This window comes from Neolamprologus multifasciatus, chromosome 17, assembly GCF_963576455.1.
Source record: "Neolamprologus multifasciatus chromosome 17, fNeoMul1.2, whole genome shotgun sequence".
In the NCBI taxonomy this organism is placed as follows: domain Eukaryota; kingdom Metazoa; phylum Chordata; class Actinopteri; order Cichliformes; family Cichlidae; genus Neolamprologus; species Neolamprologus multifasciatus.
The window spans coordinates 19,475,160-19,500,037 of NC_140455.1; the positions used below are offsets into that span (position 1 = coordinate 19,475,160).

General features: G+C 39.8%; 3 protein-coding genes across 10 annotated transcripts in view; 1 reads left to right on the forward strand and 2 right to left on the reverse strand.

The window, feature by feature from the left end:
* The first annotated feature begins 343 nt into the window (after window positions 1–343).
* echdc3 (enoyl CoA hydratase domain containing 3) lies at window positions 344–5,006 on the forward strand. Its single transcript, XM_085138188.1, has 6 exons — window positions 344–549; window positions 1,429–1,550; window positions 1,625–1,722; window positions 2,254–2,454; window positions 3,075–3,253; window positions 4,067–5,006. The coding sequence occupies exons 1-6, from the start codon at window positions 359–361 to the stop codon at window positions 4,218–4,220; spliced, it is 945 nt and encodes a 314-aa protein (XP_084994314.1). The 5' UTR covers window positions 344–358; the 3' UTR covers window positions 4,221–5,006.
* A 1,741-nt stretch (window positions 5,007–6,747) lies between these two features.
* kcnj8 (potassium inwardly rectifying channel subfamily J member 8) lies at window positions 6,748–16,882 on the reverse strand. Its single transcript, XM_085138182.1, has 6 exons — window positions 15,462–16,882; window positions 14,048–14,196; window positions 13,081–13,241; window positions 10,583–10,722; window positions 9,888–10,104; window positions 6,748–9,732 (listed from the first exon to the last, which is right to left on the reverse strand). The coding sequence occupies exons 1-6, from the start codon at window positions 15,806–15,808 to the stop codon at window positions 9,481–9,483; spliced, it is 1,266 nt and encodes a 421-aa protein (XP_084994308.1). The 5' UTR covers window positions 15,809–16,882; the 3' UTR covers window positions 6,748–9,480.
* A 308-nt stretch (window positions 16,883–17,190) lies between these two features.
* Window positions 17,191–24,878, reverse strand: part of abcc9 (ATP-binding cassette, sub-family C (CFTR/MRP), member 9) — a 71,192-nt gene continuing 63,504 nt past the window's right edge. For 6 of the 8 annotated variants that reach the window (XM_085138099.1, XM_085138098.1, XM_085138097.1 and 3 more), the window contains 4 exons: window positions 24,354–24,457; window positions 24,131–24,264; window positions 23,678–23,740; window positions 17,191–22,424 (listed from right to left, as the gene is read on the reverse strand). In XM_085138099.1, the coding sequence (XP_084994225.1) occupies window positions 22,287–22,424; window positions 23,678–23,740; window positions 24,131–24,264; window positions 24,354–24,457 (439 nt within the window). In that variant the 3' untranslated portion in view covers window positions 17,191–22,286. Of the gene's footprint in view, window positions 22,425–22,886; window positions 23,178–23,677; window positions 23,741–24,130; window positions 24,265–24,353; window positions 24,458–24,878 lie in introns of all 8 variants that reach the window. The other 2 variants (XR_014870231.1, XR_014870232.1) reach the window with 1 other exon arrangement.

A 24,878-nucleotide genomic window follows, 5' to 3' on the forward strand; every position in this document is an offset into this window, starting at 1 on the left:
TGTTGCCATGATGCCAGGTCTCTCTTGAAAATGAGATTTTTAATCTCAAGGAGATTTTTTACCTGGATAAATAAAGGACTAATAATAATAAAAATGACATCATCGCCTAATTTGCATAAATGGTCATGCTGATGTAATTGTAACCTACGCTGTTGGAGAGGGTTAGGGTTACTTTAGGGTTAGTTTATGTCTCTTCCACATCGTGGAACATTTGTCGCTAGTCGCTTTTTAGAAAAAAAAAGTTGGGGGGTCTGAAAACTCGTTAAATATAGTGACAAAGTCGCTAAGTTGGCAACGCTGTAAATTTCGTGTTGTGCGCATGCGTAGAAACAACGGGTAGAATGGTTTGTCAGGTGGGATGGATTCTCAGAACACCGGAAGTGAGCGTGAAGGCGAAGCGGCCACGGGCAAGATGGCACGGAGCGTACTGTGTACATGCCTCGGTGTGCTTCAACTAGGCAGGAAAACCGCGCTGCTGTCCGGCGCTCGTTTCTACTCGCAGAGCGAAGCGGAGCCGCTGACACTGAAGCAGCAAAGCGACGGAATAAGGTGCAGCTAGTTACCGTATCTGGTCCCTTATACAGATGCACAACAATTATGGAGCAAGACTTTCACAACAGCAGTTTGTTGTAGTGATCCGTACAGTGCCTCAGTTTTTGTGTCAGACCAACACGTACACACAAAGTACACTCGGGATGAATATTACGTCAGTGAAAAGCGGTTAAAATGTCTGCTATTCTGAATTGGAAACAATGGGGAACATGTTTTCAGGTTATTGGTTTAATTTAAATGCACAAAAGCAACACCGTCCGTCCCAAAAGCTCGAAATCTGAATTTCATCAGCAACAACGTGAACATTATACTGTCTGTAATGTCCAGACCATTTTTTTTTTCTGTTTTTCTCCTGTCTTTACCCACTATGATGTCAACACAAAATGAAGTTTTTAAAATATGTTTTCATGTATTAAGGAAAAGAAGTTCTGCAAACGTACCTGGTCCTGTGTGAAAATGTATTTGTGTCCTAAACCTAATAACTGGTTGTGCTACCATTGGTGCAGTGACTTTGTTTCTCAGCTGTTTCTTTACATCATGGTCATCAGGCTCTATTTAAGTGATTTCTCCATTCAGCAGGTCTGCTGGTATTCAGACCTTTCTCTAAAATTATAATTTATTTGATTATCTGAAACATTTAAGTGTGACAAATATTCAAAAATTAAGAAATCAGGAAAGGGGCAAATATCTATTTACGACACTCTACATCATCACCTTCAGCCAAATCAAAGATGGGAAATAAAAGAAAGGAAAAAAGGTGGCAGACGCCTATATTACAGAATCATTTTAAAGATGATTTCTGTAACCTTGGTGAAAATTGTTCTGAAATATGTTAAAGAAATATATAAAAAAAAAAAAATTTCTTCTCGTCTTCAGGAGAATAATACTAAACAACCCCAAGAAGAGGAATGCTTTGTCTCTGTCCATGCTCGAGTCTCTCCGAGAGAACATCTTAGCTGATGTTGACAGCGAGGATCTCAGAGTTGTCATCCTATCAGGTTGGTGTTTGTCTATTACGTGTGTGACCGAGAGAAAGCCAAATGCCAGTGTGACCTTGTTATGTGTATTTCAGCCAAAGGTCCGGTGTTTTCCTCTGGACACGACCTGAAGGAGCTGACATCTGCTCAGGGTCGAGAATATCACACAAAGGTGTTTCATACCTGCTCAGAGGTTAGTGTTTCTCTGTCTTCTTGTCTTGTCATTCACTAAAACGTTTATTGATAATTTTGTGAATTAAAATGTAATGAATCATGCCATGCATATTAAAACAACTGCAAAATAAAAACAGATGTTTTCAGACAGTTTATGTGACCAAAAAGCCAAATGTGCTTAGTTTAAAATAACATGAAAAACAGACAAACTTTATATATTGCCCTGTCAAAGATCGATCTATCCACCTCAGCTTCTTTGGATTGTTTGTTTTGTGTTTTTACTGTAACTGCAGCTTACATGCTGACAAATCACTGTAATTTTTGCTTTGTTACAGACACTCAGGTACAGTTCTGGTCACAAGTTTCCATCCATTTATCGTGGGCATGAATGTCATGGTTATTTTGAGCTTTGAGCTGAATTTTGCGACTTGTGTAAATCCATTATTCTCCTTAGAACAATTCAAAGAAATCACTTTGGAAACATCAGATCTCCACTATAAATATGAAGGAAAAACCTTTTAAATATTATGATTTGCGCCCTGTGCTGCAGGTGATGACGCTGATACAAGACATACCTGTTCCAGTGATCGCCATGGTGAACGGTGTTGCCACAGCAGCCGGATGCCAGCTTGTTGCCAGTTGTGACATCGCTGTGGTGACGGAGAAGTCCACCTTTGCTACTCCGGGTGTCAGCGTGGGTCTGTTCTGCTCGACGCCGGCGGTGGCCATTGGCAGAGCGGTGCCGAGAAAGGTGAGAGCGCTCCTCCATTTATTTTTGGTTTTATAGTTTCATTCGATGGAAATTTTTAGATTTTCTTCTGGTTAGGAGTTGGAAAAGTTCATTATTCACATGACATTATGTGAAAGATCAAGATAATATCAGACATGATCATAAACCGAAGTCATTTAAAAAACGTCTGCTTTTTAAAGGCTGTTTTTTGTTTATTCTCTTTAATAATCAGTTATAACATTTTTGTTTTGTGTTTTGAAGGTTTGAGTAATTACAGTCACCACAAGTAAATTAAAGGTCCACAAGGTCCTTTTTAAATCTTTATTTACACCCTGTCTGAGCTTGGTCTATAAATGAACATTGTGAAAATTATTCAACAGAAAAGTTCTCAGTTAAACCCTGTTTTCTATGAGGCACTCATGAAAAACAGGAAGCTGTTCTCTGGAGTTTATCAGTCTGTCTGTCATTCAGCTCTGAATCACTTGAAGTCAATATCACTTTTGGATTTTGATTCTTCTAAGAGGACACGTGTTCAGAACATGTTGTCTCTCTTTGGATCTACTCAATTGTGAACAAACATCCTTAGTATTCTAGTATTTAGCTCTAATCAATACACACCTGCCTTTCCTTCTTTTAAACAGGTTGCTATGGAGATGTTGTTCACAGGAACTCCCATCTCAGCCCATGATGCTTTGCTCCACGGTCTGGTCAGTAAAGTGGTGCCGGAGGAGCAGTTGGAAGAGGAAACATTAGCCATCGCCCAGCGTATCTGTAAAGCTAGCCGACCTGTTGTAGCCCTCGGAAAGGCCACTTTCCAAAGGTGAGAATTTACAGTGTGTAAACTGACAGACAGTTTCCATGACAATAATTTCATAGGAATTAGTGATGGGATTTCCGGCTCTTTTTAGGGAACCGGCTCGTTCGGCTCAGCTCACTAAAAAGAGCCGGCTCTTTCGGCTCCCAACCGGCTCTTCAGGTTGTTTTGTTGCTTTGATTCAGTTATTATTAACAACAATATAAAATTATGCACAAAAGGAATTACTAATGTAAAAAAAAGAGGTTTTATTTATATATGTTTCTATATAAATATATACTGTGGCCCCTAGAGACAAAGCATGTACAAACTCCAAAACACATTGCTGACCTTCCAAAACAGAGCTACCTAGATCACTTAAATTACACAATTGAAAGCATATGTGTATTGTTTGTGTATTTATACACAAGCACTCATATATATTCAAATAATTTAAAAAAATGTTAATTTACCTGTTACTACCACACACCAAATCCGGTCGTTGGTACTTCTTGGCTTGTGTAGCCACTAGGTAACAAAAGCTCAACACTGCGCCCTAGCGTGTTTTGGAGATTTTACGTGATTTGAAGTTTGTACGTGTTTTGTCTCTAGGGGCCACCATAAATATACTTTTATTTATTCACTCCACATAAAATGTAATAAATAAATCATATAATACAAAAACCAACTATCTACATTTTAACTTTTAACTATTTAAATTTTCAGCTTTTTCCTTTTAAACAAATTTAAAGTGAAACAACACAAAACACTGCAAACCACAATACAATTAAATATAAATTAAAATATGTGGTGTTTGTTTCTGTCTGTTTTCTTCCTAAGACAAATGGCTCAAGGTCGCGATGCTGCGTATGCCACCGCTTCAAAGGTGATGGTCGACAACCTGGCTCTGAGAGACGGGCAGGAGGGGATCCGCGCCTTCATAGAGAAACGCAAACCAGTGTGGAGCCATAAAGCAGAAAAAGCCCACAACTGACTGAGTTTTAGCAAATTATACAATGATCATGTGATTAATATTGACAGGAACACATGATTAGCACTCACTGGTGAGTTGAGTAATTACCACCAGCCTTCAGTGAATTGTCGGCTGTGCTGTTTCATGTTCTCTGAGGATTTCTTCCTGTTCACCGTATAGAAAGATGATGATGATCCATTGTGTGCCTTAAACGCTGCTGTGAGAGCAATGAGAAGGAAATACACTGTTGACTAAGATGGTGGATAACAAAATTGACATAATAGATAAATGCTGCTTTCTGTCCAATTTTAGATGGATTAAATGAGGTTAAGAATGGAAAGAGATGAGCTACATCTAAGCTCTGTTTGCTAGACTGTAAATCCTAAACAGAAGCTGAAGTTTGGATCTTTGAGCAAAATTACTTTTTTTTTCAGATCCTGGTTTAATTAGTTCTGGATTTGTAATTTGAAATAAGTAGAAGATTATAAAAATTAATAGTCTTGACACAAAACTATAATATTATAATTCAATAAGCTTGTTGAAATACAACACTCTACTTCAGTAGCTTATAGAGGTATGAAATGTTGCCAGTATTTCAGTAAAAAATTAATAAAAACATAACTACAACATAAATCTAAAAAATGAAGTATTTTTAGGGATTTTCTTGGTCCTGTTACACATAATCCTCACAATGACTGACGTTTGTCCATCACCTTTTATTGTGCCAGCTTTTTGTTAAGTGGTGTTTGTGTTAGTTTCTGTTGTTTTGGTTCAAATTGTGCATTAAAATTAAAACTCTCATATGGATTTATTTACGCAAAATTTAAATCAAAGTGGTTAGAATGAAAACCTTGTTCACAAAATCAATGTGAGGCCCCTGTGGAGGAGATAAACTGTCCAATCTGTTATATGTGTGCAAAACGCGTATTTTTGTGGTAGAGCCCACACAGGCGCTGTAGCAGGATACACTCTGTACAAAAACACAACTTTTTCTCAGCGCGATCGAGTGACATGTGACACGCAGCGTCACCGGGAGCCGTTTACCTGCTGGATCAAGAGCGGACGAACTGTCGCCGTCCTGTCGCTCAGCTGGAGTTACCAGGGTGACCGTGATGTCACAAAGCCAGCTGCCTGCAGGTGGTCAAAGAAGTCATTGACACAGAGAGCGGAGAAAGATGTTATTAGAGTCCAGCTTCGCTCATCATTCTTGTTTTCTCAAGGTTTCTTTGCTGCTACGCACACAGCAAAATCAGCAGTCTTAAATTAGCAATGTCAAAATGCAACGACTCTATCAGAGTTTATAAAACACAACTGTGTTTTATAAATTATAGCTGACAGAGGCGGTGGCTTACGACACCAACTATCCGCCATCTATAATCCAGTGCTGAGATCCCTTCCCAGACACCTTAACACCTACTCACATCCTGGGCCTTTTGACCTCAGGAAATCACATGATGGGGGGCTAGGTTTCACGATGAGCTCATCCGAAACCTTGGCTGATTGTGACCTACACCCATTTTCACACCTTGGCTCGTGTGATTAGGTAGAGGATAATTAGGGGGTCCATTGTCCCTCCTGAGGGAATACTCCCACAGGTTTTAAATCTGGGATTCTCCACCATTTGACCCTAGAACTGTAGAAGCTTCTCGGATGAGAGGTGAAACGTCTTCAAGCATCTTAAAGAAGTCCAGACGCTTTTTTTCCCCAAGCTCCTTAGACTATGCTGACCTGGATGACTGAGAACCTTCACAAACAAGTTACAATCCAAAAAAAAAGGAATTATATATTATATATGCATTCTAATTCTGAGTTTATTTATCAATTAAATAGAGTAAAATATGCACACTTAAATGTGTAAATAATGCTCTTCATGGAGTAATTTAGCCTGTAGTGTTAATCTCATATAACACTACCCAGTGTTGGTCAGTGTTAAATCCTGACTCAATTTAGAGTCAATTTAACTCTGGAATTCCAACTCTTGTGAAAAAGTAAATTTAGCATGGTGAAAGAATGTCCGGAGTGTAGCCCTGTCCGAAATTATTCAGGTTTAGAGTATAAAGGAAAACTGGGGTGGGGGGGGCTCATGGTTATAAAAGTGGTTAAAATATATAAAGTTGATAAAAGGTTTAAAAATCATATGCTTGGTTACCAAGGTACTTCATTTACAGTTGTAAGAGTTCAATGAATAAAAGGATTTCATGATTTAGAGTTAATTTATATGCTGTGAATCCTACCTACGTCATGTAGGTAGGATTCTTCGACGGCTGGGTAGGATGGACTTGAGAAGCTGGCCTTCGTTCAAGTCTGCCCTTAATTCCACACATTTCTGGTCGTTCACACCACAGCATGAAAACTGAAAAATGGATCAACAAATGTTGCTCTGTGTGTTGTGTACTGTTTTAATTTCCAAGGAGCTACAAAACCAGTATAAACGTCGCCGGCATGTTTGTGACCTTAGGCTCATCAGAGCCAGTCATATCCAGGTAAAATAATCTACCCTAAACTACACGCATTTAGGAATTATATAGCTAGTTTAACAGATAAGTCCTTTTTTCTTTTTTTTTTACTTAGACCTGGTTTAATTCTGGTATAGAACCAGTCGAATATTTGTATATCCAACTGCAGCTGTGAGACCATAGCAGGGGTCACCAGCCTTTTTAAAACTGAGAGCTAGATAAAATTGTGAACAGCTTGGTTCATCTTCAAAAGTTGATTCTGTTCATCTGGACGTAGCGTTTTGTGGGAGAAACGTTTCGTCACTCATCCAAGTGACTTCTTCAGTCTCAGCTGACTGCAGGTTTCCCCAATCTTATAAACAGTACATTTGCATAATGACTGAAACCAGCCCACTGAGGGAACAATGGGCTGGGAGGTCAGTTCCTTAATCATAATTATGCAAATTCTCATGACCATTGATCAACAACCACTGACCAAAACCCAGAGGGTTTACTTTCCTGGATAATTGAGAATGCATCAAGAAGCTTCGTTCATCTTTAGTTATATGATAATAACAATTCTATCTTGATATGCTATGTCTTATCACAGGTTAATTTTTCAAAAATATTAATGATTTAAGAAAGGAAAGGGCTACATGTCAACATCCAACTCTTTATTTCTATTAATCTCTTACTTCGTTCCTACCTGATTGACATGTTTAGGAATTATGAGTGATTGGCTCACTGTAGTGGTAAAAGTTGCTACCAATCAAATTAGGACATCGTAAAGTTAAAACAAAACACAACTGACTGTTTTATATTATATCTAATATATATTATGTAATATATATATGTGCCACCGGGGACTCCTTTAGGACCATCGCATTCAGTTTCAGGGTTTCTGCATTTGCTGCTCAGTGACAGACAGACAGTGAAACCACATTCATGTTTTGCATTTGTATCGTTTGCATACATAACTATTTATTCTCAAACAACACAAAGACAACCATACGTGAAAAATACACAAATCAGTACCATACAGTGAATGACTTCCATGACTTCTCATTAGTAGTGATTGTGAACTTAATTAGAAAATATTACTTAAGCAGTACGTCTACCCTTACAACAGCCAGGTGTTTTTGCGTACTGCTGTTGTGATAATACAGCATGCACGGTTTATGGAAGATTATGGAAATGAACTGGAAACTGGAACCAAGCGGAACAAGTAGAGATACAGTGAAGGCAAACATGTCAGTAATGCTGATGTGACAGCTGGTTGATTTCACATGAAACTATTTGTGGTCTCAAAACTGGCAACAGAGGATTGAGCTGATGGTGAAGGATAAAGAAGGACTCTGAATGTATCACAACACCTATGCAGTAAACAGTAAAAGTGAACACATCCCAGTCTTTTCCCCCTCTGCACAGTGCACACCAGGGCTACAGTAAATCTACTTCAAAGCTGGAATAATCTTTTATTTTCACAAGACATTAACATGCTGATTTTTAAAATAAACCATTAAGGTACAAAAGGTTCAATGCAACCTCTCGTTTGTCCAGAGTGAAATCTTCAGATTGCTTTCTCTGTCTGCGGATCATTACAATAAGTGGAACACATCAGCTGGGTCATGGAGCATCTCGTCTTCTGAGTGGAGAGAACTGGTGACTGAAGTTGAGACCAGGCACGTCACACAGACAAACACAAAGGGTATTGTGTGTGTTTAAGAATATACTATTGCTGCTATTCTGAGTATCTGATGTGCAGCATCACTGAGATAAAGGCATAGAATTGCTAGTGTGGGTTAACAAAGAAAACGGGGGGCAACGACAAGAAAGACGGATTTAGACAATCTGCATTCTTTCTAATGGCCAGCAGGGGGCAAAAGAAGGTTTCAGAGAAAAGTCCAGCTGAGCTGAAGTCTATAGAAGTGATCCTGACTTCATTAGTGAGCTTAGTGAACACTTTCCTGTTATTTAATAACTTTCAGAGCTTATACAATACAACATGACAGTCATTATATAAGTTAAGGACTGATGGTCACCGCATTGGTCATGTCTTATCCACAGCTCTGTTTTACAGTGCACAGGTATTCAATGTATTTTTCTAAATGATAGGGGAAGACGAAACCTCTGCATCAGTGGTGCTGGTGTAACTTAAAACCAGAACAAGCAGGAAGATTATCTTCCTATGTGTAATCTGTGACTCTCTGAGCTTGTGTACTGATGCATCACTGAAGTGATGGTCAAACCAATACAGTCGTCTGCAAACAGCCTGATCCATGTTTTATCATCCTTATGGACTCTAATGAGGACCATAATTTACAGAAGGAACATAAAACTTATACAAGTGATTGAGTCCAAAAACCCAAAAGAAAAGTGTTTAATGACGTCAGTTTTGAGGCTTTAGCCAAGATCTGGGAGCCAGAAAAGTAGCCCCCTGATGGCTATGAGAAAGAATGCAGGCTAAAGCCACTTTTGCACGTTTTATACTGTAGTGTTTCAGAATGAAAAGCGATGTATGTCATTTAGAAATCAGTTTAAGCTCACACAACCAATTCTGCAGTTTCCATCCGTCTCTTATCTGTTTTAGTATCTGCTTTCTGGGTTTCTGTCAGCGCAGAGGAATGTTACTTTAACTGCTTAGAGATCACAAATGTAATCTGAACACGACCCATTTTAAACCATGAACGTTAACACAGGGAACATTAACAGTGAACGTGTCGAGACACAAGTCTAGATATGCCAGTGAAAAGAATGAGTCCAATTAGAGAGACAGATGCACCAACACCCAGGATCTTCCTCCCCACCAGGAAGAGCAGTGGAGCCAGCAGACGGTAGGCCTCATGTCAGGTGACAGCGTTCAGGTTCTGGCCTCCATCGGTTGGGGTAAAGAACTGGACTTTAGGCACGGCGAGGCCTGAGTTGTTCCTGCGGAGACTCCCGCTGCTTCCTGCACCTTTGCGCATGGAGTTGTTGCGTCTCATGGAGTTGCGCTTCCTCAGTGAGTTCTGGTGCGAAAGCTCACTCTTCTGGAGGGTTTGGATTAAGATGGACGGCTTCTCGTCCAGTTCTCTGGCACTGCAGCATGGCGTCGCAACCTGCAGGAGGAACAAGAGAACATGTTATGAACATCTCTTAAACCAAGTTCACCAGTGGGAAGAGACACTGACTCAAATCAATGTTTTGCTGTGACTGATGATGATGATGATAATAAACAAAAGTCCATCAGGATCTTTTTTGTTTTAGCGTTTACCTTGACTGTGTTGCCAAATTTGGAGTAGTCGACAGAATACACGCCCTCCTCCTCTGTTACTATGGGAACGAAGCGGTGGCCCCACTGGATCTCCTCGGAGACGTAGGAAGTCCGTGCCTGCGTGGTTATGCCCGTCGTCTCCACAACTCCCTCCAGGATGACAATCACCTCCAGGTCGCTGCACTGCAGCTCCATGGCTGACAGGTCGTACAGCGGGCTGAGGGCAGAGTGGGAGGAGTCCAGGTTTAAATATCAGAGTATGTCAGAGTATGTGCAGGTGATACATGGTTTCTGTTTTAGTTGTTTAGTTAAACTGTAAGTCTGTGTTTGTCCAGCAGGTGGCGGTAGGGCATAAACAAGTCTCATCTTCTTATCTCACACTCTTACACTGTTACCCTTCCACAGTTTGCTTTCTTAAACTACTTTATTACTTTTATGAGTTTTCATTTTTCCAGTGATTAACTTTTAAAAAGAACTAAAGGTAAAAAAAATTACTTTGGATTATTTTTAAAGCAAAAGCAGCCAAATGCCAATATTCTCTCCTCTCTGCCATTTTCTGTTAATCATAAATCAGCCGAGGGGCTTTCTGGTTGATAACACATCACATATTATCTGTTTGTGTGGACTGTGGAGAGCACAAAGTGGGGTTTAGTCAGGTGTAATAAAGCCACAGCCTCCGTGATGTGTTTCTGGACCTGTTTTTGTCGATGACGTGGCAGATGATGAGCGGGGCGAGGAGGAACAGGCTGTTGCTGCCCACAGCGCTCTCTGTCTGCACGTCGATCTGATGGATGGGGATCACCTCCCCCTCTGGTGTGGTTGTCTTCCTCACAACCTGCAAGCAGATGAAGTGTAGTCCTAATTAACTAACAGCTCGATTAAACCTGAGAATTCGAGTGAATTCTGAAGTAGTTAAAAACCAACCACATTGTTAGACATATTAGACTTCCTATAATAATAATAATGGATTGGATTTATATAGCACTTTTCAAGGCACCCAAAGCGCTTTACAATGCCACTATTCATTTACTCTCACATTCACACACTGGTGGAGGCAAGCTACAGTTGTAGCCACAGCTGCCCTGGGGCAGACTGACAGAAGCGAGGCTGCCATATTGCGCCTCTGGCCAACAGAGGGGCCGTAAAGTGTCCGTAAAGTAGGGTAAAGTGTCTTGCCCAAGGACACAACGACCAGGACAGACAGAGAGCCCGGGGATCGAACCGGTGACCTTCTGGTTACAGATACGCTTCCCAACCCCCTGAGCCACGGCCTATGTAACTGATATCACCCAGAGCCTGATCCTGTTCAAGCCAAGTCCTTCAAATAAAACTTGATACAACCTCAATTCCTAACTCTACTCAGCTGTACTGACCAATCTGCAAAATGTTGCGTCTACAAATTGTGGAACAATTTCAGAAGAAAAAGGTGAATAATTGGAATATTTATTTTTCTATGTACAGTAAATAAAATCAAAAGATTCAGAGAATTTGGAGAAATCTCTGTGCGTGAGGAATGAGACTGAGAATCAGTGCTGGATGCCCGGCACATTGCACTAATGCATGGGCTCTGGTCTGCTGAGCAACTAAAATCCTCCATCAGACTAGAATCAGACATCATTAATGTCCCGAAGGTCTAGCAGTTGCTCCCCAGATGATCCCAGATGTTTACAGACTGTAGTTAAAAGAAGACAGTCTTTTCCAACTTTTTTTAGACATCCTATCAAATTAAAAATGAGCTCATATTTCTCTTATATTTTAAAATGCCACATTTGGTAAGTTTAAACACTTTCAGTGTCCACTGTGAATAAAATATGGAGTTATGAGATTTGTGCACTTCACATAGCATCCCAATATATTTGAAAGTGGGTCTGTAGATACTTGGGTGAGATAGCGACATCGAGGTAAATAGAGTCAAGCTGAAGATTTCTCCTCTTGCCCCTGTGTCATTACATTTTTACTGCAGCCCCTTATTTAAGCTTTCCTTCTTACTAAGCTACTTGTTGCTTTATTTTGGTAGATACTTCAGTGATTAGAGAGGTGGGGTATATCATCTGAAGTGAAGAAAAGTACCCGGCTGATCATTTCTGCATTTTTGTAGTGATTAATTACTAAAGTTGTGTTACATGAATAAATGTGGGTAACTTTCTTAGACTGTAGGTGCTCACGGAGATAAAACTGCCACAAACACTTCGACCCACAGATGAAACTTCAGATCTGGTCAAAACTTCTTTCACATGTTGGTTCTTTATTCATTGAAAGAATAAAAAAAAGTCTCACTTCAGTTTGTAATAGATGCAACAACTCTGATCATCACATAAGAAAAAAACACTCATGTAATAAAAGTTTTTCTTGTGTTTTCAATAATTCATTTTGATGTTCTGATGGTTTACTTGTTGAACTTTTGTCTTGTTGTTACCTGGAAAGAACTTACGGACCAAAAGTAGATCAGGAAAGGAGGAATAATATTTAATAATAGAAATTTCTAAACCCATGTTTGAGTTGTTCCGTTTCTTTTAAAAATGTGAATATTTCACTGAAACTTTAAACAGAATTATTAGAACTGATCCCAAAGATCATTTTAAAAAAGCATTATCTTTTGACTAAAGACCCAAACTAAAGACCCACCTTTCTGACCCCGCTTTCATTTTTTTTGCCTGTAGGTTTACTGGATTGAGTCACATCAAAGTTTTAATCTGTGACTCTGAAATTTCTATTTCAGTTAACTGAACAAAAACACAAAGTATTTATTGTAAAAAGATCTCTTGCAATACATTCTAGGCCCACTAGGGGGCCGTGGCCTACACTGTGATTGGTAAGGGAAAGATGAAGGAACGCCCAACACACAACATGTTATTTTGTTATTTGGGAGAGGTCTCATTTATATGTCTTAAAATCGTTGGATTGTGGTGCAGTGCTGTTTTCTCTTTTGTTTTTATTGTTTAGTTGTAATTTGTATTTATTTTACTTTGTTTGTTTCTTCTGATTTTTCATCTTTATTTCTATGTACATATAAAATGAGTATGTGTAAAGCTATATAGGCGTATTTACAAAGTTTACACTTTCTATTTAAAAAGTGGCAGCTGACATTTTAGAGCAGCAATTAGCTGGAAAATGTCTCAGATTCATGTAGAAGAACACAAAAACATATGTTGAGCGAGTTTGATTTTACTGGTGGTTAAAACAAGAGGCTCACCTGTAACCTGACGGTCGCTCCAATGATCATGCTCTTCCTCAGATCCCCGATACGAATCATGAAGCACAGCCGGTTGTTCCGGACTGCGATCACGGCGTGGCGGCTGAAGATGAGCGTCTCTGCCCGACGGTTCGACTGAGCCGTCTTCATGAAGATACAACCTGAGGAGGTAAAACTCGGCAAGGTTAACCTGAGCAGGTGCGTCTATGCACGCATGAGTGCTTATAGGTCAGAATGGAACAAAGCACCGCAGTTCTTTTAACATGCCAAGAGTCAAAATGGCTTCACTGCCAGTGTTTGAGCGGAAAGGAAGATGTCATCTGAAACCTTTTTCTTCAAGTTAAAAATGAGTCCTGTAACCTATCTGACCCGAGAGTCAGAATCATACATAATTTTAAAAAAAGGGCAAAGGGTCACGCCGGAATTGTGCCCTGTAGAGCCAGTCTGCTTTAAACACGCAGGTCAGAAATGTTTTATGTTTCTTTTCGTCTCTTTCAGGAGAAATTTCACTTCAAAATAACTCAAAGGTGCTAAATTTAAAGACATCCAAAGAGCTTTGCTTCTCAAACAAAAGAAAACACTTTATTAGATATAGTTTTCTGGTATACTTTGAGCCCCAGACCACCACAGCCTACCTGAGCACTGTTGCTGACCATGATCATCTTTTTATAGCCACACCGCATCCATGCTTACAGCAGGATAATGTTTCATGCCACAAAGCTCAAATCTTAAACTGGTTTCTTTGACATGACACTGTGTGATGCTGTCATGTAAACATGAAGCAAAAGTCTCAGAGAAATGTTTCCAGCAGCTTGTGACTCTGTGCATGAAGAATTAAAGCAGCCCTGAAGTATAAACAGCATCCAAGGTGACAAAAACTGAGCGAGGTTGATATTTCTGTCTCATTTTAACCATTGATTTTCTGCTGATCCTTTTAGGTTTGAGGTAAACATTTCGTGCACCTTACCCAACATCACAGCATTGATGATGAGTCCCACAATGTTCTGCAGGATGAGGACGGTGATGGCGGTGGGACACTGCTCCGTTATCACACGTTCTCCAAAGCCGATGGTCACCTGAACCTCGATGGAGAACAGGAAGGCTGATGTGAACGACCTGCAGAGGGGGAGACAAGTTAAATCAGATATCCTGGGGGATAAACTATTGTGAAATATTCCTCTGGTGCTGCTAGACCTATCGCTTCATGGTTGAAATAAGCTTCACTGGGAAATAAACTATGTAAAACCAGAAAAAAGGTAAAATAATAAAATAATTATTTTAGTTCAGCTCAGTTCACTCTTTTTCATTGAGGAGCACTTCGACAGCGCCCCCTGCCTTCCGCATCCTGAATCGCAACCAATTTCGTGCACAATGGGCTTAACCTCTAACATCCAGGTCAGGTTCATGGCTGATCGGGGTTAGGGATGGGGTCACAACCACCAAGCGGTCAAAATGCATGTGAGATACTTACTATCTCACATGTTTCAAATTCAAGTTTTTATTCAGTTTGATTAAACATATTACTAAAATGCACCCTAACCCTGAATGTCATTTATTCACATACATGTTGGATGTTGAGAAGTTAACAGGAAGTAGAGTTGCGGTCTTCAGATCAGGTCTGGTCAAACCCTGTTACTCACGACATTTGCTCCCCAATTACTTTTCCACAAGACTAATTCATAAAGCAAGAAATGATGACAAACATAGAAAAAAAACAGAGCTGACCTCCAAAAATACTTTTGATGTAATATTCATGAAGGTCTTTTAATCACTGGTGCGTCAATATTAAAAAGCACGTGAACAAGTCAATGCCCTGCAGTTGAAATTCAGACGCTTCATCGGTAAATTCAGAAGAGAAACATTTTTATGTGAAAAGGTTATGATGATTATGATTATGAGATTTAAGGAGTGTGGAAAATAAAGCAGTATTTCAATGGAAGATGGAACCACCACCTCAAGTGGTTCCCGATAATGGATTCTGATCATTTACAAGAAAGAAGCAAAAGCAAATTTCCTATTTGCCTTTCTGTCTTCTCCTTCACTGTGGTAAGGATTCATGGGGTGAGGGTGGATGCGCTAACATGGAAGTGCCAAAAAACTTTTCACCACATGCGATCTTTCTGCTTCTGCTCTTTTATTTGCCTGAAATAAACGCAGCAGAAATTCTCTCATTCCATCTTTTTTCTCTTCCACAGTTTAAAAATGGAGAATGTGGGCGAAGAGAAGAGGAGGCGGGTGCGAGCTGGGAGGTTTGGATCAAGTGCAGACGGAGACAGAAGGAATTTCGACAGAGCAAAACTTGACGAATTTACACCAAACACACTTTAACAACCTCGTTTTCTTGGAACAGGTTACATGAAAGCACTCAGGCTTTTCCTTACTTCAGATTTTTTACGCAGTCGGTCATGTTTTCACGCGTAGGGTCCAGGTCTCCGTGCGCAAATGCCACCAGCCACCAGCTCATGGCGAACAGCAGCCAGCTGCTGACGAATGTCGTGGTGAAGATGACCAGCGTGAAGCGCCATTTAAGGTCCACCAGCGTGGTGAAGACGTCCTGCAGGAATCTCCCCTGCTCGCGGATGTTCTTGTGCGCCAAGTTGCACGAGCCGTTTTTGGCGATGAAGCGCGCTTTGTTCACGCGGTCCCTGAACACCGGCTTGCGGGGCATCCGGGAGACGAGCCCCGGGAGACCGAACTCCTCCGGGATGATGCTTTTCCTCGCCAGCATCTTCTCGTCCGCTTGCCGCTCCCGATGGCAAAGAAAACAGTCCTCAGTGCGTCTTTACGCACGGACGCAGCATGCCCACCAGCAGGGAAACGCTCAAAGACGAACGAGCAGTTATACCTCTGTCGCCTTTCGGAGATGTTTCGGACTGAAGGCAGTCCGCCTCTGCTCTGAGCCTCTGAGGGCTGGGACGGTCTCCACTCTGCTGTTGACGCACTTCCAGAGTCAAGACCCGCTCGGATCAGAGCGCTGCTGCCTTCAGGCCCCCCTCAAAGGCAGTGGGAAAGGGCAAAACAGCCCGCTTTGGAAGGCCCTAGAATCTTTTTATCTTATAGGTTTTTTTGTTTTGTTTTGTTTTGTTTTGTTTTTTAACTTTTTTGGCAGTTTTTTAAGCACTAAAACAAATGTCTCTTAAGTTCGGTCATCGTTTAACCCACTTTATCAAGAATGTGCATAAAGGGCTAATTTCATGCATATAAATATCAAAGAAACATGGAAAACAGTGAAGAGGAAAGTCGTCACATTTGGACCATTATTTGGCATTTTACAGAGGGGAGGAGCTACTCTTGTCTGTAATTGTAGCTCTTACTCAGGTTGGAGGCGGTAATCCTAACCCTACCTTCATTTAATGGAAGCCGAACAATCGGACCTGCAGGGAACTTTAGTTAGAGCTGGGCACAAAGTCAGCACTTTCCCTGCTAATCTACATCCATGAAACCAATCAAACTAGACTCAGTTGTCTTTAACTGTCTATAAAACCCTTTATATTTACCCGTCTTTTCTATCCAGTTTAAATTTGTCAAGCCACAGAGGTGTTCTCCAGGCAAGCTAAATGTTCCTGTGGGACAACCCCATACAACTATAGGATGGTTGAGAGGTGGGTGTCGGGTAAAGTAAGGGCAATATTTCGATTGTGCCGCTATAATTCATGCAGGAATGACTCTTTGAGTTCAGGTAAAACAAAAACAAACATCAGCTGTTGACAAAAAACAGTGTCCAGTTTGACTGGTTTTGTGTTTCAACCTGTAAACACATCTTTTAAAATGAACACAAAAGCTCAACAAGGAAAAGTTTATTAAGAACAACAAAAAAGAAAAAAAAAAAAAAACACCTAACGGCTCTCATTTTCATATATTTTCTGAAATGTGTGCAATTTCCTAGTACATGTATTTGGATTTATTTTAGAAACAGTCATCAGGGGGCGCCATTTAGCAATTTATCACATCTAGTATTGAGGGTACCGTGACTCCTGGCCTGTGTCCTGAGGTAGGAAAGGTCAAGAGTTTACAGCCGTGAAAGAAGCCCAACAAAAACAAACAGCCTCACGTCACTCAAAAGCATTTTATTGTTATTACAAGTGTAAAAAGAAAGAAATCAGGCACACATAATAATAGCAGTTTAATGTATGTTTAAACCCTTGGCTATACAGGCTACTACATACAGAATGTACATACAGAAAAAAATGACCATCTCCAAACTGATCTGTGAGAACGATGTCAGTATTTAAGATGCTCTCTGTTAACAGTCAACTTCAGGAAAGCAAGTAAAGCTCTCTGCATAGCTCCGACATGCAGTTCCCTTACATTTCCACCCGTTCACTGTTTTTATGTACTTGTTTGTTCCCAGAAACTAAAACACACGTGAAACCTGTTCGAAAAGAGACATTCTTTTAGTGAAAAAACCTGTGCAAAGTGTAACGTGGATAAATGGCACCACTGCTTTTTTGCTCTTGGTGTAAAATGTCAGCTTCGAAGACAAAAAGTGGTTTGGGGTGTGAGAGGATGAGTTTACAAGGCAGCCGTGTGCAGGTTCAGAACAGGAGCAGCATGGAAGCACAGCAAGGAAAACAAAGGATTTATGAGTGTGACGGTGGCCAAGAGCATAAAAAGTGCTGCTGAACGAGGATCAAAGAAGAGGAAGAGCACTCGATCGCTAACAGAGGAGACGGACGAGGACTTGGAAGAACTGCAGGGACAGAATATAAAGCTATAAAACAACAAAGACATTCAGTGTTACAGTTAAAGCTGTCAGGGGAAAGAAAAGTGCAGGCGAAACTTGTGATCACCAAGTGTGACGGTAAACCTCACGTGTCATCTTGTTGTGTTATATTAAAACAAGTTATAAAATGAGAGAAACCACAAAGTTCAAAAGCTTAAGCGACAACTTCTTGAGATGAAACATGTAAAATATTTAAACAAGAAAAGGCGGAAAAATCATGTTTGGCATTTAACACTGTACAGTACAAAGTTTAAAATTTTAGTCCAAAAGCAAAGTAAGTCTAATCAATATACAATAATATAAAGGGACAATAGCACCGCTCCCAGAGAGGTTAGAAAAGATATTCCAAAGAAATGCACTGAATGCTGAGCTGTAACTACATATTGTTGTGCACTGAAAATATCACCCAAAAGCTGAGACTTCGGCTCACGAGTATGATTTATTATCACTTAATTTGAGACCCATAAGTGTTGATCAGTCATTTTTATGTTTGAGAGCACAGGAGTGGCAGTGCAAATGGATTCACTGTGATGGCAATGAGCTGGTTTCCTTTGGGTAACATTTATATTTAAGACATTTTATATATTCAAAAAGTCTGCCTATTAATTAAATAGCCTATTAATTCATTGATATGCATGTTGCATGTGTTTTTAACTACAGAAAGGGACGACTTCTGCTGTTTATATATGAAAACTTGCATTGTAGTGACAGTGACAAGGAATCTTGACTATCTCTATTATTTGAAACCAACAGAAGCAAGAAGCATCACTAAATTGCTTATTAAATCTCAAAATGATTAAAAACACAACAGTTCCCAAGCACATTATGAAGCGGTTCCATTTCCTGTCCCACTGCACAGTGTGAACACTGTCAGGCACGTTTCTGTGGCATTTTTCTATTATTGTACATTATCTTGTGATGATGAGAAGTTTTCTTTTATCTGGGAGATAACAGTGATAATTATGAGATACTGTCTCCCAAATATTTTTTCTTTCAATGCAAAAGAAAGGACTCTGGCATCTCTGGTGTGTTTGATTCTTTGTCCACAAACCCCTCCAAGAGCATCAGAAGTCGGGCAGACAAACTTGGCTCACAGGTACATCTCCAGCCCCCAAAGGTTCTTATCTATGTCAGATATTGTGATGCCATTACATTGCCTATCAACCACCTAGCAATGGACTAAAATAACATTTACACATGTACAACAGCTCACAACATCATCCTATAGTTTAAATTTCAGGAGACCTGATCCACACAAGTTGAACTATACATGCCGAGCGAGAAACCATCAACAAGCTTTTTTAGGATTTCAGTTAGCCAACATTACAACTTTTTTGTACAGATGAAAGAAATTATATATCAAATGTTCATTTTTAAAGGTGGCTTATGGTTATGAAGACACATGTAAAATGCCTTCATAACTCTGCAAGCAGAGACAAAGTGTCTGCCTCTAACAGGATTTCCAGCAGAAAATGAACTCTCCTAGTTTAATGGACACTTTAAACAAAGCTACATGAAAACATTAAATCTAAATCTACTACACAATGCATTGCACAGAAAACGAAAAGTGTTAGCTAGGACTTCCAAGGAGAATCCAATCAGTCTGATAAAAACAGTGAGTGTGTTAAAGTTTCATTATTTAAAAATAAAAATATATAAAAACATGTCTTGATATCAGCCCATCAAAGAGATGGAGCAGTTCCCATATGCAAAAGCTCTTTTTTACTATGTGGACTCCTCTTTATGTTCACCTTGTGAATGCTAAATTTCACTCTCTAAAATTCATTCTCTCCTATGGGCTCTAATTTGGTTTCATCCGATTTATTACCAATCTTGCATTATTAATGTGCAAAATAGAGATTGATGTAGCTCTAAATTTCAGCCCCTAGAACTGATTATTAAGTTACTGCAAGTTACTGCTCTTCCTCAGTAAAAAAAGAAAAGACATCACTGCCCTCTCAAACATCCATGAAGCATCTCTGGAGTTAACGGGAGGCATGCTGGGTATCTATTGTCCCCGAGGATAAAAAGTTCAGCAAAGCATGACTGCAGACAGACAGCAGGTTCACTGGCTGCAGGCCGAGCCGTGACACCTTACAGTGTTTGTACTAATGGAGGCATAGACATACAACTGATAGAGCAGGGAGGAAGGAGACGTAGGCCAGAAATAGGAGTATCCAGCCTTCACTTGGGAAACTCCTGTTGGTATTTTGTGACGTCTCATTTTTGGCACCTCGTGAAAAATGTCAACACATGTTCAGTCAAAGAACGGCCACAACAATCAGCTGTGTTATTTATCATTATAAATGCATTCTTAAACTGGTTAATAAAACCATCTGATTCCATCAGCTTTGTCATTTCTATCAGTGTTACCTCAATAGCAGAACTTAAGGTCAAAAAGTAGAGTAGAATACAAAAGGGTCGATTTAAAATCCTTCCACTGCGTTATTCAGAAAAATAATGGCCAAAGAGCCAACAGTCATTTTTAAAAAGGATTTTAAATACATTTAAAATGCTTCCATCATTATTATTGCATAATACAGGTGCTAGTCAGTATAAACAGAGGTGGTGCATGATCTAAAAAGTAACAAATATTTTACACAAGATAATTAAAGACTGTAAAAATTCTATTAATAAGAAACAACACTTCTGTTCACTCTCCAACTATTAAATCTTTACATTTGACACTTTTAACAGCCTCAACGCCTGAAATAAAATCTCAAAGCCATAATTTATATTTAATAAACTGAATGTATTTCCTACTGTCTACAAATCCCATGAAAAGACCAACAAACATAAGCCTCTGTCTTAATACTCTAACCTAAAAACCTTTCAAATCCATTTAAAACGGTGTAAAAATGTGTTAAAAAGAGGTAACAGTGCATTTGTTAAGGCAGGTAATCCATATTCGGTGCTCTCAGAGAGATTTTATATAAATATGGTAGTTATAACAATAATGATGTCATGGCTTTAGCATTATCTTGACATTTTATGGAGCCAAAAGCTATCAGCTAGTGCTTATTAGCTTGGTTAGAAAAGTGCATCCACAAGTTTAATCAAACATAGAAAAATCTGCTCATCAGATCCAAAAGGTACCAAAGCCATAAACATGGGTGAGATGTCTAGTTCTAGTTCTAGTATTGCCTAACTTTAAACATATATGCAATTTAAATGTGTCGTATAGTCCTAGACACCTATCATATGGCCAACTTTAGCTCAGGAGGAGGAGCAGGTTGTCCACCAATCAAAAGGTTGGTAGTTTGATTCTTGGCTCATTTAGTCTGCATGTCAAAAGTGAGCGAGATGCTGAACTCCAAGTTGCCCCTGATTCATTTGTTTTGTCAATAGAATTGAAGATTTGCATTGGAAATATTAACTTGTCTTGGCAAGTTGTGCCTTATTGCCAAAACCAACACGTTTCAAAAGGAACAACTTTTACTTTGAAGGTGAACAGTCGTCATTTACTGTCTTCATCGCATTCCTCACAGTTTCACTGCTGCACAACCTGCAACCGCAGCAATCTGATACAGACCAAAGCAACCACAGAGGTTTTCAGTGCAGCTCCGTACACCTCTTTCGGCCGATTTCACCTAGCAACTGCAGGCAACCGATCTGAGATACACGTTTTTCATCAACATGTTCATTTCTTTTGTAAATTTAGACATTTTGACACAGGATCTGTGGAGATTTTTCAAAGCCAGCATCAAGTGGCCACAACTGCAGTTTTTAAGACGTAGTTTTTTGTATTTGTGGTTGCATTATTTAGTATACATATTACATATTTTATAGTAGGTTTGGTCATTCGTGGGATTTACTGGCAATAAGAAATGAAATAACTTTGCTTTTTATCAGTTCTTTATTAACTATTAACTGTTCTCACTATTCTTAGTCTTAGAGCACAGGAAATATATGGCTGGCTGCCCATTTTGATACTGTGAGCTTCGCAAGCATTATATTTATTGCTTATTTTCTTGTTTAGATCTTGAGAAAATTTTGAAAGTCTGAAAAATAACTTTAGACTTTCTATGAGACAAGTGAGAAAATATATTCATTTGTAGTTTGCATTAGCCATCCATCACATATAAGATATATCTTTATTATTTCACTTTCCAGTCCAAATACTACTAATGTTGTGGTTTGTGTAATTGGGTTTTGTTAAATTCAAACAAAATAAAAACGGGATGAACCAACCGATGGACTCATTGATTAGCAAGCCTACCCAAAGTACCTTCTTTTACTTCCTGACTTCTTTGAAACCAACAGAAGCAAACCCGCTGACTGACAGCTGACCCTGTCTCCATTTGGTAAGTGCACAGGGAAGCTTCTCCTCGCAGAAACAGTGTGTTACTGGCTTCCCTGCACTGGGGTAGTCTCTCAGAGGGCTGTTCACCTCAACAAGAAAGTAATTCAGGTTTAAAAAAATACAAAAACAAAAAAACCCAAGAAACTGAGCAGGTTGTCCACCGTTGGGTCCCGCGTGTCCCTACATGTCAGCTTTGACAAATGAAGCAAACATCCCGTCCTCCTGCTCCAAAAGCGTCTCAGGTTTGTCGTACTCCATGATGTTGCCTCGCTTCATCACAATGACCAGATCAGCTGTTAGGATGGTGTGGACACGGTGCTGGAGACACACAGGGACGACACAAAACACAAACATAATAAGTGAAGTGTAATAAGTGAAATGTTTTGTTTTAATAAAATTAAAATATGTTTAAACTAGTTTTGTTGGATCAAATGAAGGATTTGGTAAGAATCTTCTAGACTGGTCAGCTGCTATAAAATAAAATATGTGGACTCTTCACATTTTTTTGAGATGATGTTATTCTTTTTGGAAGAGATGTCCAAAGACCCATTTTATTGATACAGTCCAATTTTCCAGGAACCTGCTGAATGAGATGAATGTAAAGCATCTGAACCAGTCAGCTACTAAAAATACAATTTCAGGTTTAATTCTAACTGAATCCCTTCTCAATTTTTAGTTTGGAGGACAAACAATGTCACAACACTGACGACTGTCGTCAAATTTGCACTGCATCCACAAGGAATATCTTTAAAAGAGCATGCAGTATTTTCTTGTACCAACCAGGCTGTCAGTGGCAGTAAAGCTTCAGCAGACCCAGAGTCAGACTTCAGCTGTGGCTCAACCAGGAAAAGAAACAGAAACAGGTAGGAAAATGGAAGAAAACGGGAGAGACCGAGAGTCGGCTGAGCCAAAGTGGTCTGTGTTGATCCGGGTCTACTTGTGAGTCCTCACTAGCACACTGAAGAGGCTCTCCTCCTGTGCTAGCAGGTTGGGACCAGAGTCACTTTCCACCAAGATCCCTGAGGAGAAGACCAACACCTGCTCGGCATCCAAGATAGAGGACACTCGATGCTGGTGGCAGGACAAAGGGGGATGAAGGAGGACAACAGAAAATGTAGTAGATGTAGTAAAAAAGAAAAAGTGAGAAAACAAAAAAGAAAAGGAAGGAGGTGGGGGAAAGGGAGAGATTTGGGGAAAAGTAGAAGGGGACAGCAGATTGAAAAAGAAAGGAAAGAAAAACAGAGCAGGACAAGACAGCAACACAAAGAGACAAAAGTCAGAAAAAAGGGAACCATATAAATAAAAGAACCGGACAAGAGGACTGAATTTAAGTCACTAAATCCATCTATGTGTTACAAACTGTGTTGATGTATGGGAAAGGCCATTAATAAAAGGCACAGATAAAAGAAACATCTGTGGGGTAAATAATTTACTGACAGATGAACATAGAGCTCAGTGCAAAGAGAGCCACATATCTGCATCTATCTGTACAAACCTCAGCTGACCTCAGCAGGTTTTTTTTTTTTTGCCTCATTAGTAACAACAACAGGATAAAAGACTGAAGGACTTACTGCGATTGTTACGACTGTTCTATCTGCAAACGCTGTCATCACGACTTTCTGTAAGATGTTCTCCTGCAAAACAGAAAGACGAAACAGAGAATAGAAACCATATCGTCAGGTGAGGAAGTGGTGAGCTGCTGTAAACGTGATCCAAAGTAGAGCAAGGCTAAAATGGGGCTGTCACGATGCAAACTGCTTTGCAACCCACCTCCAGTCCAGTTATATGTATTTTAAGCTGTTTGTGATGTCATGTCTCTCTTTACTGATGCCTTAGAATTAACCTGTTTTAACTAAAATTCATTCATTCATTCATTTTCTTTGCCTGCTTTGTTCATTTTTGGGCTACATAAGTAAAATGAAACTGGCTGATGATAATATTTAATTACTATCCCACAAATATATCTCCATTAAGGAAAGAGCTTCTGTACATGATTGCACAAGATGCCATGAATAAGCACACACCGTAGCCATGTCTATAGATGCTGTGGCTTCATCCATGATGAAGATGCTGCTCTTTCTGACAAAAGCTCTAGCCAAACAGAAGAGCTGCCGCTGCCCAACGCTGAAGTTCTCCCCTCCTTCTGTCACGACAGCGTCTAAACACAAACACATCGATCAAGTACTCGACTCAAAACCGATTTCTGGTGCAATAAGCTGTATTCTTTCTCGAGTTAAGTTTGCGCACCTAGTCCTCCAGGCAAAGCTTTCACCATGTTCTTGAGCTGAGCGATCTCTAGGGCCTCCCACAGTCGATCGTCAGTGCACATCTTCTCCGGATCAAGATTAAACCTGCAACAAGTAAACATCATTAACACAAAAGAAGCATATTTCTGCCTCTCATGGACTGACCATAGATTTAATACACCACCTGCAGAGGCTGATAAAGACAGTGATGGACCCAAGACCAACAAAGACATCACGAATCACGAATGTGAACTATTTCAGCAACTTTTACTGTCTTTTTAGTCTTGGGCAGCCAGGAAGGAAAGTGAGTCCTTTAAATGAATAAAAATGCCAAAAACACATCGAATGACTGATCAGCACAACACTTGCACGTTATGCACTTTTGCTGCCATTTCTATAGAGAGTCTAATGTCATGAAAAGAAGAAAAAGAAGAAGAAACATTCGGGAACATGAATGGCTTGCTTGCTGGGCTAAGCTTTGCTTAATCCCTGTTGTGTTTAAATGAACTATATTTAATCTTATTTC